Below are 14,076 nucleotides of genomic sequence, written 5' to 3' on the forward strand. Positions count from 1 at the left end.
CAGTGCCATCACCACCTCCTTATCTTGCTGCGGGGAATCCTTATGTGTGAAGCTGAGTGTGTGTAGCTGGAGGGTGCACAGAGCGTTCAGTCACAGGTGCCACCCGAGATTATCTCCACTGCCTAAGTGTTTGCTGTTCTCATGGTGTGCATCCATGCAGGTCTGGGAAAGACACTTCATATTAAAAGGTTAGCTGCCCATATAAAGAAACACATTTTCCAGGAAGTAGCCCATCCTACTAATGCTCCTACCTTTGTAACCATTGGATCATAGCGGAATGGCATTCGTTTGGTCTTCTCTCGGGCAGGTGCAGCACCGTGAGGTACATTCTGTGAGAGAAAGACACAAGGTAAGGAATATATCTCAATTTGAGGGCAGTGTATCACAGTTGTAGAGTTAAAAAACAACAGGAATTAAAGGATATTCATTCAGTTTGTTCGTCCACACCAATGCTTTAACCATCAACTCCACCCTCCAGGACTAACAGCAGCAACCAGAAAAGTACAGAGTTACTGTTACATTATCAGCCTTTTAGAACTCGGAACATGGTTGATGGCCATCAAACTAGTAGACTTTTATAACACATACACATAATATAAGGGTGTAACTACTGAAACATGTATTACTTCCATACAAACTGATGAAGGAGATACCTTGTTTAAGAATGTAGACATGTCTGAGTATTTCCGTGATTTTTATTTGCGACTTTATAAGGAGGAACTTTCACCTAGCGATGAGGACTGGATAGCTTTTTTACTAAGATTAATGTCTCAGAGTTAACAACTGAAGAGACAATTAAATTGGAGTCAAAAATTGATGTTACTGAAATACATAATAAAACATCTTTGCTTCTACTACTGCCATTAATGACCTCACCAGTGGCCTTGCGTATGGCCCCTGTGCTGTAGGCATACCCGCCTAGGCTAAGGTCAATACCTGGTGCAGAACTATTTAAAACATAGCCGTATGTGTACTATCAAACACATTTTACTGGTCACTTTCCTCGGTCCATTTTTCACACTATACCATGAATGATTGGTTTGAATTTAGGACTTAAATAGCTCCAAAACACATAAGAATGTGGGTTACTCTGAGACAATGCTAATGCGATGAACAGGATACTTAACTCTCGCTTAACACCTACGTGTTTACTCCCCTTTTTCAGGGGATGACATGATTTACAGCTGGCTTAAACATGCCCAATTATGCCTTTCACATAAGAAGTACAATCTGTATTATTTTCCCAGGTTAACCACCAACAAAGCCCATTCTGCCCTCCTTCGAAATAATTCAAAAGGTGACACTCCTTTCACAGAATGTCTAGTACGCCTAAAAGCTTGTAACATACTCTTGCTTCGCATTTTAAATGTTTTTGTTGTGACTTCTGTAAACACTGTTTGTTAACTTTATTGAAACAGTCAACCAATCCTTTTCATTGGATATTATATAACTGATGTGACATGCTTAATATATGAATTCCTTAAAACTATTTAAAATCTCTGGGGACACTAGCTCATCAAGAAGGTATGCAGTGATAACATTGCGGCAAAAATGTCGCCTATACAAAAAATCACGGCAAAAATGCTGTGGTTTGACCCGGTAAAGGTGAACCCTGTAATATCATTTAAGGTGATCGGGGGTTGCAGCGGTGTTCCCCGCTCCCCTTAAATGGTATAATGGGTCCAGGGGTTGCGGGGGTGTCCCCCGCATCCTTTACAGGGATTGTGGTGGCAAAACCATGGCATTGTTCCAGCGATATTTTGTAACCACAGCAATTTTTGCCGCAATTTTAACACATGGAACCATCAAGAAGGTTTCAAGCCTCGCTTCTCTACTGGATATTTTTTCTAGGAACACAATAACGATATCATTGTATTATTTGTTGTTCTTTATTTTTGGTGTTTTCTAGAGAGACAGATTGCAGCATTACGGGTAATAATTAAGCAATTGTCAAAATACTAAAACAAGGAAGGGAAATGATGGATAAAATGAGAAAATGAACCAAAAATAATTGCATCAAAGGGTACTAAGTTAGCAATCACAGTACATGCAATATATGTTTATTATTAACAGCAGATGCAAAAACTGGCCACTGCATACAAAGTTGGTGAAAATGTAGTTGGGAGTAATAAAAAGATGCCATACACAAAACGATTTGTGGGACACACACAGTACGCTGAACGGCTAGGTATTGCATAGCCTGGGTATAAAGCTATGCTATATGATGATTAGTGTTGACTTACTCTTGAAATATAACCTCAGTCACAAAAATATTCAAACAGAAGAAAGGCAAATTGATGCTCCTATGGAAACCTATTCATGAGTTCAACTACACCTAAGGCTACTTTACCCATGGCCCATTTGCTGAAGGAATAGACTCCTTGGGGCTGTCACATAATGGAGCAGGATCAATAACAGGCAGATACAGAGAGATATCCTCAAAGTAGGGTTCATTAGGGATATGTATTGGGATGGGCTAAAATATGAAAGGCAGCGTAAACGTAATAGTGTTCTAAAACATCCACAGGGTAACTTCTCCTTGAGCTCTCCCTAATATAATTCAGTAACTTCCACAGGATAAAGTTCAATAATGCCCACAGGAGTACCTCTCCTAGGACTTCCATGGTCCGTGGATTTGCAAATTCCTATACAGGTGCCTTTTGTCTGGAACAGAGGTTTCATAGTCACTCATAGTCCTGGGTTCTTTAAGTGTGCCAACACTTCTTTCTTGTCTCCTCATTAGGAAACATCTGGTCTTCTACTTCTAATTCTGGCTATACCGGAACACCTTTCTCAAGAACCTCGACGCCCATGCGCACCTGCATTAAAGACTCCAATGGTCCAGTGCTGGAGTTAGGGGATGCTGGAAAAAAGCCCAGAGGGCCCGCCATATAAAGGCCAGCCTATGCTCCTCTGCTTTACATGCCTCATTGAGGATCCTGTTATTGCAATCACAAGCTAGACTAGAATTTAGGGCGCAGTTTGTTCTGTAAATCTTAAGTAGTAGAACTGCAGGGTGAGCACAGGAACGGACAGGGCACAATCCCCAAACAATCCTGTAACTGTGTTACCCGACCCCTTCATTGGCAGCTTTTATAGGTTGTCCATACATTTACTTAATTACGAAAGGAAGATTCTATGACTTCTATAAGGAGAATTTCAGTCCTCCCGATTAGGACAATGATATGCTTTGCAGGGACAGTCAATCCTAGCCTCTTGAGGTGATTTCCGATATCTTCAAGAGATATCCTGTACAGTTGTACACCCTTAATACAATTAAGACTCTTTATCATCATTCATTTAAAGCTGGTTCTGCTGGAGAAACATGAGTATACTTTTAGTGGTGTAAGCATGTGTCTGAAATAACCTGCTAAGCCAGCAGAATATAAAATGTGTGAGTAAACACAGCAATAGTAGCCATGTTCCCTCATTCCATCCTGACTGCAAGCATATCATTTGATATGGAGTGCTCTCTAAACTTCAAGAGTCCCAGTATTAAACGTAAAGACGTAGTCTTTCATAAATGAATATACGTATTCCTTCATTTACATTTGATTTTAATTACAATTCCATTTCTTATCAACATTTTTGGAGACATTCATTTGCATATATCTGCATTTTTCTTCCACAATCTCCAATGTGCTGGTTGGTTAGAGGGTTGCTCTTCCCTTTCCTCACACCCACACGCCACTCCTGTGTCTTTCATGTTGTGCCTTTCTGGCTTTACAGACAACACTTGGTCTCTCTGCCATGTTTCATTTAGTTCTTCGTGCCTCAGTGTCTTATCTCTGTTTCCCAAAACCTGCATGGGTTCCCCCGTGAAAAGTCATAATGGTTATGCCTTTAAAGGCACTTCTCATTCTCCTCTTCTCAGTGGCGGAGGCAGCTTTTGGTGCCGGGCGGATAATTAGGGTGCCAGCAGGAGGCTGGTGGAGCACACCAGGGGGGAGCCAGGGTGAGCGGACGGCCACTCCGCTGCCCACCCCTCGCTCCGCCACTGCATCGCTTTCACCATTTGCAGAGCATTTTGCTGAGAGTTCGAGGTAACTCGGTGAGCTTGCAGGCCTCCATGAGAGTGAGGGAGTTCCACGCTAAGTGGTTTAATATCCTTTCTGCGTCTGACACCCGGCTGTTGATCCTTAAGAACGAGGCTTTGTTTCAAGTGTTCAATCATCACCTCTTTGGCATCTGCACCACCAAATACTGATGTGGTGCAGGAGGCAGTCCTCCTTTTGCACCTCATCACATCCCACTGGCATAGCTGGAACATCCCGTATCACATATTGTACCCCAGTTACCTCATATGTTACCCTCAATGACACGTACAGCGAGACTTTGCACTATATAAAACTCAAAGATAAATAGAACAAATGCAAGAAGTGTATTGACCTTTGACACTTATTGGGCCCCTATTCTGCGTGAATGGTGTGATGATGGGGCAATGCATTTTGATAATGATGTGTTAGTCAAGCTTTCATGAGGACTTGCCCCATGCATGATACGAAAAATACATGAGCAGTGATTGCCAAGGAAAGGTGCACAGGTAAAAAATACATATTTCTGAGCACATTCCAGATTCAGCGTCATGATGTCCTGTAAATGGCAAAGGAGCTATATACAGATCCCAGGCCAGGTAACATTTAGACATTTAGAGAGATGATCTCAGAACGGCACGTTCCACGTAGCGGTATTCTCACATGCCCAGTCAGTAGCCCTGACTTCGCACGGCATGAGGGTCTCTGTCCATCTTGGCAATTTCAACCTAGGAGTTTAGGAAGTAGCAGGCGATGAGAGCTTTAAGGCCTGACATAGGAAATGCACTCCCAGCCAAATGGATGCCAGGCTGGCATAAGGCTGCCTCCAGCGCCCATCCAGGTGTTTACTGAGAGCCACTTGTGTGCTCGCCATTTACGTCTGGCAGAAGGCTGATATATGCCACAACCCAGAACTCTGTAAGCACACATGGATCGTTCATAAATCATTGATAATGATGTGTTATTTATATAGTGCCTTAATCCAAAGCGCTTTACAGAGCACATATTTACATACAATATCACCCAACCGAAATTGGTACTTGTTTATGAAAGGCTGAGTTGGCCTTGCCGGGATTCGAACCTGCGACCTGCAGATCAAGCTCAGATCGCGGCAGCAAGCGCTCAACCCGCTGAGCTATCTTACCCACATATGATGAGCCCTTGCCCGTGAAATGGATGGCACATTAAACACATCATTAATTAATGGCTAGAAAGATAGATGGAACAAACTAAGCTGTCTAGTTTTAAAATGAATACAATAGTGTAAACATGTCTCTTATGCTCCCTCTGTGACCCCATCTCTGATTTTAGCTTTATTTTATATGCTGATCATTGGGGTCTGGGTTCCACATGCACCCAAGCACCTTTGGCTGCCCTGGCTACCGAGGAATCTCTACCAGGCACAGGGCAGAGGAGTTTAGAGGAGCAAGTGGATGCATGTTCCCTAACTCCCACCACCTCACCGCCGTCGTACTGGAACAGCAGGAGAAGGGTCATGTGTGAGACTCCATGGGCCTCATTCTAAGTTTGCTGGTCTGGAAACAACGGTGCCGGTAAGCTTACAGCACTGTTGTTTCCGGACTGGTAAATTACCAGTTTGCCTGTCGGAGCCGCCGTGCCCAACAGGTCTGACCCTGCCGGGCACGGTGCCGGTGCTACGTGGCCCCCATTCCCATAGAGTCCATTAAGACTCTATGTGAATGTGGACTTACATTTTGCCAGCGTCTAACTTTCCGGGCTGCCGGGGTTGTAATCTCCAGGTGGCACTGGGAAGTCAGGCACCGGTAAATAATGATGGGTCCGGTGGCAACCTGCCAGTATCACTGGCATGGTTACGGCCAGACCCGTAATGAAGACCCTTGTGTTATGCCTATACCTCATGGAGTGTATGAGAGAGGATATGCACTCAGACAACCGTACCGAATGTACCCTCACAATAAAAGCCTGAAGGGATGCTGTATGGAAAGAAGTCAGCACGCACCATTGAACGTCAATGCTTTGGCTTTGTGGTTTTTGTAATTCCCTGCCCCCTTTATCTTGGCAGTGCCTACCACGAGTAAGTGCACTATTTAGGAGTGTCCTTACAAAGCAATTCAGGAAACGCCAGGTAGTTTGCCAACAAGGATCTTTCACTGAAACCACCAAAACCTGTTCTGTAGCATCGAGACTGGGCATCATTTAGAAATGCCTTGATGATGGCATGCTAAAACTAGCACATCCATGGTGCTAGATACTTCCTGGTACACTGGATCTGCCTGCCATTCAGTTAAACTTTGTATGCGGGAATCCATTTGACTGATTTAACCCCTTAAGTGCCAAGGACGAGTATGCCGTCCTGTTTGCATAGACTTGCATAATAGCCTGGAAGTTACATTGAATGGATCAAGTGACCCATCCCATCTCAGAATAATAATCTATTTGATCAAATAGATGTTGTAAAGAATGACCATTAAGAGAGAGCCAGAAATGACTATATGTTTCCATAATTTTCTTACACGCGTATGATACTGAATGCTGCCTTGTGGCCCTTTATCACAAAGCATCAGTACAAGAGTCCTGACCTAATTGTCTATGGTTGTATTATTTTCCTCAGGGCAACTTGCATGCAGCTCACACACACCAGTTATTTCCTGAATGCGCCCTTGTGACGCACCTCTTAGCAAAGTAATTCAGCTTTGTATAGAGCACAGGTTTTCCCCCCCTTCAGGACAGTCATTCAAGGTAGGAAAGAGTGAGTCACGATCTCAGTGAAGGCAAGAAAAACTCATGGAGCCAGTCGGTTTCACTACACAATGCCTCTCCTCAGAAGGAGCTGGTGTGGTTTTGGCTTGGGTTTACAAATAATTGGCATCACGCACATATTCTACGGAGCCGTCTGACTGCTTTTGTCGTTTGGTGTCGTATTGCACCACACCCTTGATAATTTCACTATTTGTGTAAGAGACACAGCTGGCTCTGTTTGGGCGACAGTCTCTTACTAACGTGTGCATCACTGGTGTACCTGATCTATTGATCTCAACGAAACTCGCAAAGGAACTGGGCTAATTAAATGAGGTAGTGATAGGACCCACACCAGACAAATAATCTTCCACAGACTCCTTGCCGATGAACTGTGTGTGCAATTTTTGTTCCTACATTACCACTGTAATAATGAGCAGATCATCATGTTCTGCATCCTCTCCTGGAAGCAACAAACACATCTGATACTCACCTCTCAACACTGGTGGGTGACAGAGTCTGTTTATTTCTTTAATGCTGTAGAGAAACAGACGGGGAAGCTGGCAGAGTATCCCTGACAGGAAAATGGCACACCCGCTTGCCATTTCAGCGAGTTTTTATTGATTCTTAGATGATGAAAACCATACATAAATTTGATACATTTAGTTAGTTACAAACCAACATCCTTTAACCTTGATTACAACACAAGCAGAGCCAGGGCAAGTAATACAAGTATTCTTGTCCGGCAATGGGGAAAATGGCATGTTATTATCAATTCCAAAGTATACTTGTATAGCTATAATTAAGGCACTAAGATACCTAGGCTACCGGACTGTTGCGTGCTTTATAAATGTTAATAAATAAATAAATAAATAAATAAATAAATAGCATTAGAATACCTAATAAATATTGACTCAGGCAGGCTAATCAATGGGATTATTCATCCCTAATTGTGGACTAGTTTCTATGTCGACTCCATAATTCGATGGTCGTAGATTTCCCCTGCTCCCCCCTAAGAAGGCATACAAGACTGTCTTGGTCTATTGTCGATAATCTGCTTTGAAAAGGTGCCCTGTGGCTCTGCTGGTGATTTTCACATGCAAGACTAGCAGCTCTAGAATACCTGCCCATTTCATACTTACACGTATGTCAGGACCAGAACCAGCATCCAGTTGCTCGGAAGTTGTACCCATGTTTTCCACCTTATAGCAGGCGTCTGCTGGAGGTGACTGTTCATTGTCCCCGTGTATTCCTGGTGAATCCTGACCTGATGCAGTGGTGACCATTGCCACCACACCAAACACAAAAACAGCTTCCAGAAAGCGGCCCATTCTAGCCTTTTTCAGCCCTGTCAGCACAGATAGATGCCCTGCTCTGTCAAGCCTCCTGTTTAATGAGGAATTGTCACTACTGCACGTGGGAGACGAGCTATATAACTCTTTTGTAATCTTTGCCACACCCAGAAAGGGGAATTCCGGTTCCACCTGAGAGCTCTTAAACACACCCAGGATAAGTGCCCATGCTATAGATGTGCCAATTGTGTCGGCTAGTCCTCCTTTGGCAACTGAATAGGCCGTCTGTTCACATGTAGGGCTTGATGCACAGAGCGCTTTCCTATGGGATTGTGCCATTATAAAATACGTCTGTGATTGCACTTCCCAATTTTCAGAAAAAAAATGGTATATTGTAAAACACATTTTCATAAGGCAGTATTGTAATCTACATTCCTACTTACTCTGGCTTACACGCATTTTTACTCTTTGAACACTTGCTAAAAAAAACATAACATGCTTGTTATTAAAATAAATTCAGTGCAAAGAACAGATACAAGGGCACACATATTCATTATAAATCAAGTGCATGAAAGCACACTTGGTTAAGGCATTTTTATTACAGCAGGTGCTGGTCTATAATTGGAAATATGCCATTCCCTTACAGAAGACTGCTCAGTAGTAACAAGGCTTCCCCATAAAAGCACAGACCTAGCTCAAAGATATGGGGGTGGGGGGTTAAGGGTTTGTTAGATGGGGTGTGGCAGGTAGTGGTTGAGAATGGTCATACGGACTAGCATGGCCATGAGTCGTCAATGGGTGGAGAGATATATGAACAATACCCACAGCATGGGTGTCCCCCCTCAGTTCCCATATCATTAAACAAGTCTTCGAGTTTCCACCTTAAAGCGTCCTTCTTGGTTAAAGAATCAGCAATGCGCAAAACCCATTAAGAAAGGAGCATTAACAAGTAAATTGCTATTGCTGTTTTTAATGTAGCCACAGACATGTTATCTGTTGACTAGAGTGTGATAGACTCTAACAAAACCATGTAATTCGCAGAGAATACATCCTTTGGGGCAGTACGCCACTCGTGCACAGCAATACACACCTTGGAAAACATAGCATATATGCCTGCAGTAAGTCCTATACTGCTGTATCGAAAAGTAATAAATGCCCCGGAATCCAAAGTTCTGGACCTTATTCGAAGGGAGACAGCAGCAGCAGGTGGGGCAAACTGGGTGTTATCCAGGTGGGAACAACTCAATTTAAACATACTGAAAGAACTTAATGTAACAGTGGAAACACTGATTCAAAACCCCAATAATGTCTCCAAAAAACTCTTCGAAGCAGACTGGATTCACACTCTGGAAGTAGCCAATAGTTACTCCCTGACGGCTAATTTGCCATCTACTCCGATGAAGCTCGATGAGGTTCGTGCGTACCTAAAAAAATTCCCGGACAAAAGTCTAAGCAGAACATTCCTAAGATTTCGATTAAATCAGTTGAAAACCAACAAAATCTTAGCGATTCGAAATCAAGTCTAATCGAATAAATGCCGCTTCTGCAAAACGTCTGACCAAGTTGAAACTACCAAGCACTTGTTGTTAGAATGCAAAGGTCTTGTAAAAGAAAGATGCAGGTTTCTCGCTGATCCGTTGAAGAACTTTGCCACTCTTGATTTAGACAATTTATGGGCTCTGCTGACAAGTGGAAACAACAAACAAGGTGTGATCGGAGTGACTCTTTTCCTGAAGTCGTTGAACTTGTAATACATAAAAAGAAGAAGGGCGCGCGCTCTCTCCGACTCACCTGTACCTAACTGTGGACTGGGGTAAAAGAAACAGGAACTTTGCTTCTTTCTTTCTCTGAGGAGGATTTGTAAATCTTCTTTTTTTTGTAAAAATTGTATTTCTTATTTGAATCTACATCCATGCGATATATCCTAAGTTATGGACTGCTGCATGTGAGATACACCAACCCCTAACAAATGTGCTTTGCACTGTGCTGCACCACGTACCACATATGTTAGTGTGTGCGAGTATACACAATTGATGTCTTCTGGATGTTGCTGTGCTTTGTGTGGGATTACATAATCCATGAACTCCATGTATTTTTTCAAACACATTGGGCCTGATTTACAGAAATGGTTTTACATGGGAAAGACCCATTGAAAACATGTTTGTAAATCAGGCCTGTTATGCCACCTTTTCCTGAAAAAATGTCGCTTGTGTAAATGTCTTACAGCCCCATCCAGGTTTGTATATTGCTTTCTGAATTTGTGGGAATAAATGTGAAACCTCGCAAGAAAACACTCTCACTGCTTTGGTAGGTATGCTGTTTGTGATGAAGTGATGTTTTCAAGGGCTGTGTCTGCACCATACTGGTTCATGCCTTTGGGGTGGAAAATGAGTTGTTTGTCATGGTTTTGGTGCAATATGTTCTTCTCGCGTATGCTTGCCTGATGCTTTTATACACACTTGGTATGTTCTCTTTGTGTGCACCCCTCCACCCCGTTATAATCCTAGTTTACGTTTCCCCTTACATGCACATCCCACCCCAGGCATTCATCCACCCTCACATTTTTTGGATATTCCATAGGAGTCAAACAGTGTGCCATTGATTGACAGCTCCAAGCTGTGAGGAATTTTGCGCAGGAAGGCATTGAAGGGGCTTTTAATAAATACATCTGTGCTACAGCACCTTGAAGCATAATTTGTGCTAGATGGAATTAGAATAATGGTCACAAACCAAATAACCGGACAGTCTCAAGGAATATGGCAAAGTACTACTTTATTTACAGTTTAATAAAGCAGGGTCAACCGGCAGACTTCAGATTGATGCATGAATTCTCACACCCAAGTTTGATTGCATGGAAGTCTTATACCTCAAGATGTGTCATCTATGACGTCATACTACGTGGCAAAATACAAAACCTATCGAGGGGAGGGATTGGTTAAGGGAACCTATCTACTTATAGAACATATAAGGATTAGTGTTTCATTGGCTACCCCTTGTCTTTAGGGGACTCCTTGAACAACCTCTAAATGCATACAATACTGATTATAGTGGACAAAACACCAGTGGATTAGCTTCTGCAACATTGTGTGTTAGGTTGTCGCCCATCCCCACTGATTGGTTATCATACTATCCCAACCTTGGACATTCGGCTACTTAGCAGCACGTACGTGAAATGAAACTTGGGTGTTTAAATCCCATCATACTACTCCTCATCTTCCTAATTAGACCATCATCTCTCATCGGTAGGCCACAAGCCAAAGTCTCTTGTTTGTAGTTGACCTTGTTTCTGCTCACTGTCCTGGAATATTCAAGGGACTGTGAGCACACCACTATCTTAACTTGAGGCTCTAATGAATAGTCTTTGTTTTTTACTTCTGATTCACGTGTGAGTGGACCACAAATTTGTCTATTTCAACCTTCCATTTACTACTATTTGATTTAATTATGCAAGGTGCTGTTGCTCCTTCTGGCCTCTAGAGACCTGTTCAGTCTATCTCATATGAACTCTTTGTACTTTTAATTGACCAGCAGTTTGGCTCTCACACATGTTTTCGTCTTCCTTCATCTATGAAGAATGCCTCACATTCAAAGCTTACCCAAATACTCTCTTTGTGCTCTGTGCTTATCCTTTGCAAATAGCATCTTCCCTCTGGGCCAACCTTGACTCATCGTAGGGTCTGCTCACAGTGCTCTTTTCCCACATCTCCTGATTCGGACAGCCTCGGCCTGTTTCTGAGGTAGCTTGGTTACATTCAGCATGAACCATCACCCATTTTCCTGAAATGGCCGTCCTTGACACGTTATATATCCCTCTATATGAAGCTTATATACGTTGTCTTTCTACTTTGCGTTACTGCGTATTCACAGTTATTGGTCAGAAAGTTACTTCATTTCTGTTTAGATCCATGATTACTTTAGCTTCAGGTTCATGTTAATCTTAGTACTTCACTCTCAATTCTTCTCGAATTGCATTAAATCCTTTTATTTTCATGTTTGTTTGCAGCAGCTCCAATCTAGTGATATGTAACCACTTGGCATGTGTTGCAGCCTAGTGTCCTGGCAGGAATATAGATGTAAATATCACTGCTGTTTTGCTAAACAGTTATTGTTCATCTGGAATGTCATAAAATGCATATTCTGATTTGATTGAAAGTAATGTTCTCTCTTTTCGCGATAGAGGTTGAGTGACCACTTCTTCCTTAGGTGTGCATCCATTTTTAGAAATTCATCGATATGGCGGTCACTTCAGGGAATCAATAATGCTGGAACATTTATGACTACAATTAGGCATATTCCTCCCCAATTGTTAGGCAACTGTATGTAATCTCTGGATCCACAGGCCCACTATCGATCCATCAGCACATCAGTTCCTCCACTCATTCCTGGGACCTTGATTACTTGTTTGCATTTCATGTTTTCTCCCATCCTGTATTTCTGAAGCACAGCGTGGCATTCTTCATTAGTAATATGGACACACGTCCTGCTTCATTCTTGACCCATGTTAATAGTTTCACATACTTAGCCCATGATTTCAGACATTTGTCATTCACCACTTGTGCACTTTGTATTGGTGCTGTCATCACTAAGTGTGCACAACAGGCCAGCATTCCGTCTTCCCATCCTGTGCTGATTGCTACTTGTCCATTTACTAATAGCTGCGGTCTTGCTCAGCCTGCTGGCAATCCTGGCGTCTCTCTTGTATCTGCATATCCTATTATCTTTTGCTAAACAATCCTTATTTGGTCTCCAGTCATGCCACTAAGGGAATGCAGAAGCATCCTATTCTTCCAGTCTAGCTCTGTCTCCATTTGCTGCGTTTTTATGTATTCATCTTCATATGGGAATGTGATTCTCAACGACCATCTTAGGGTTGCCCATTTTATTTCAAATTGTCCTCTTGTTGTGCATGCTGCTAAGTGACATCTTGCATCTTGTTCAGGTATTTCTTTTGCAATAAATGTCTTGGCTGTTTTCATGGCATACAGTATTAAGGAACAGACGTAGCTGCTTTCATCTGATATTCTCTCTCTCCCACCTCCTTAATGTGCTGGTACCATAGGTTATTTTTAAATGAGCTGAATTATCAAGACATGTATTTATATCTTTGTGATCTTCCTCAGCAACCCTTTTAACTTGAAATAACCTCCAAGTTATGATGGAAAACAGGCTGTCTGTGCCTCTACTAGGGACAATAATAGATGTTTCATTAATACTCTCCATATCAGTACTAACTTTTGCCACATTTCAAATTGCCATAATAATAAGGAGGAAAATACAAATCATAAGAACAATGGAAATAATCATTAATATCCCATTAAAAAAACCTATTGACTTTCTGAATGGCAATGAACCTCTAAAATGTTGAAGTCTCTCAATTTTATTTTCACTTTAGAATGCACATTTATTATCTACTTTTTAATCACTTCTATTAAAAAAACTGGAGTATTACTGCATTCATCACTCCCCAGACAACACAGTGATATTTATTCCTCTTCATGGAAAGTCTGCAATATGTAGGGAAAAAGAACAGATAAGAATGTTCACGCTAGTGTGATTATGGGTATCATAAATTATGGTTGACACTCAGACTTTCCCCCATAGTCTCTAGAAACCTGACTAAAAGGATGTTCCAAAGTTACTGCAAGTCTATTTCCTGCTTGTTAAATTTGTAAACCAGCAATCATCGATTGATTCAAAAAAATGGTAAATCCTCATCTATAGTGCTTGTGTCCACTTCATTCTCCTTGTTCTCGTATCTAGCCATTTTGCGGGTCTGCATGCACGGAACTCTTTGTTTGCTTCGTTTGGATGTATCAGCACATGCAGAACTACTTCTTTTGCTTCTCTTGGGATGTCTTCGGGAGGGGCGATGTTTCGTCTTTGTAAGGTTTGACGTTGTGTAGATGTTACCGCACTCTTCGCCCCTTCAGTTTCCCTGCAGTGGGGCTAGCTTCCTCTATTTCATGAGGACCCTCAAAACAGGGTGTGCTCCAGGTGCGTATGCATTTTCGCACTAACATCTGGTCTCCTGG

The 14,076-nt window shown here is 42.2% G+C and overlaps 1 protein-coding gene across 5 annotated transcripts in view; it reads right to left on the reverse strand.

Annotated features, from left to right (window-relative positions):
- Positions 1-8,175, reverse strand: part of LOC138569270 (uncharacterized) — a 754,354-nt gene extending 746,179 nt beyond the window's left edge. For 2 of the 5 annotated variants that reach the window (XM_069647104.1, XM_069647103.1), the window contains exons 1-2: positions 7,895-8,175; positions 252-329 (exon numbers count right to left, since the gene is read on the reverse strand). In XM_069647104.1, the coding sequence (XP_069503205.1) occupies positions 252-329; positions 7,895-8,083 (267 nt within the window). In that variant the 5' untranslated portion in view covers positions 8,084-8,175. The remainder of the gene's footprint in view (positions 1-251; positions 330-7,894) is intronic. The other 3 variants (XM_069647106.1, XM_069647108.1, XM_069647102.1) reach the window with 2 other exon arrangements.
- Positions 8,176-14,076: the final 5,901 nt, after the last annotated feature.

The sequence above is a fragment of the Ambystoma mexicanum genome, chromosome 2q (assembly GCF_040938575.1).
Source record: "Ambystoma mexicanum isolate Mex_15411 chromosome 2q, UKY_AmexF1_1, whole genome shotgun sequence".
NCBI lineage: Eukaryota > Metazoa > Chordata > Amphibia > Caudata > Ambystomatidae > Ambystoma > Ambystoma mexicanum.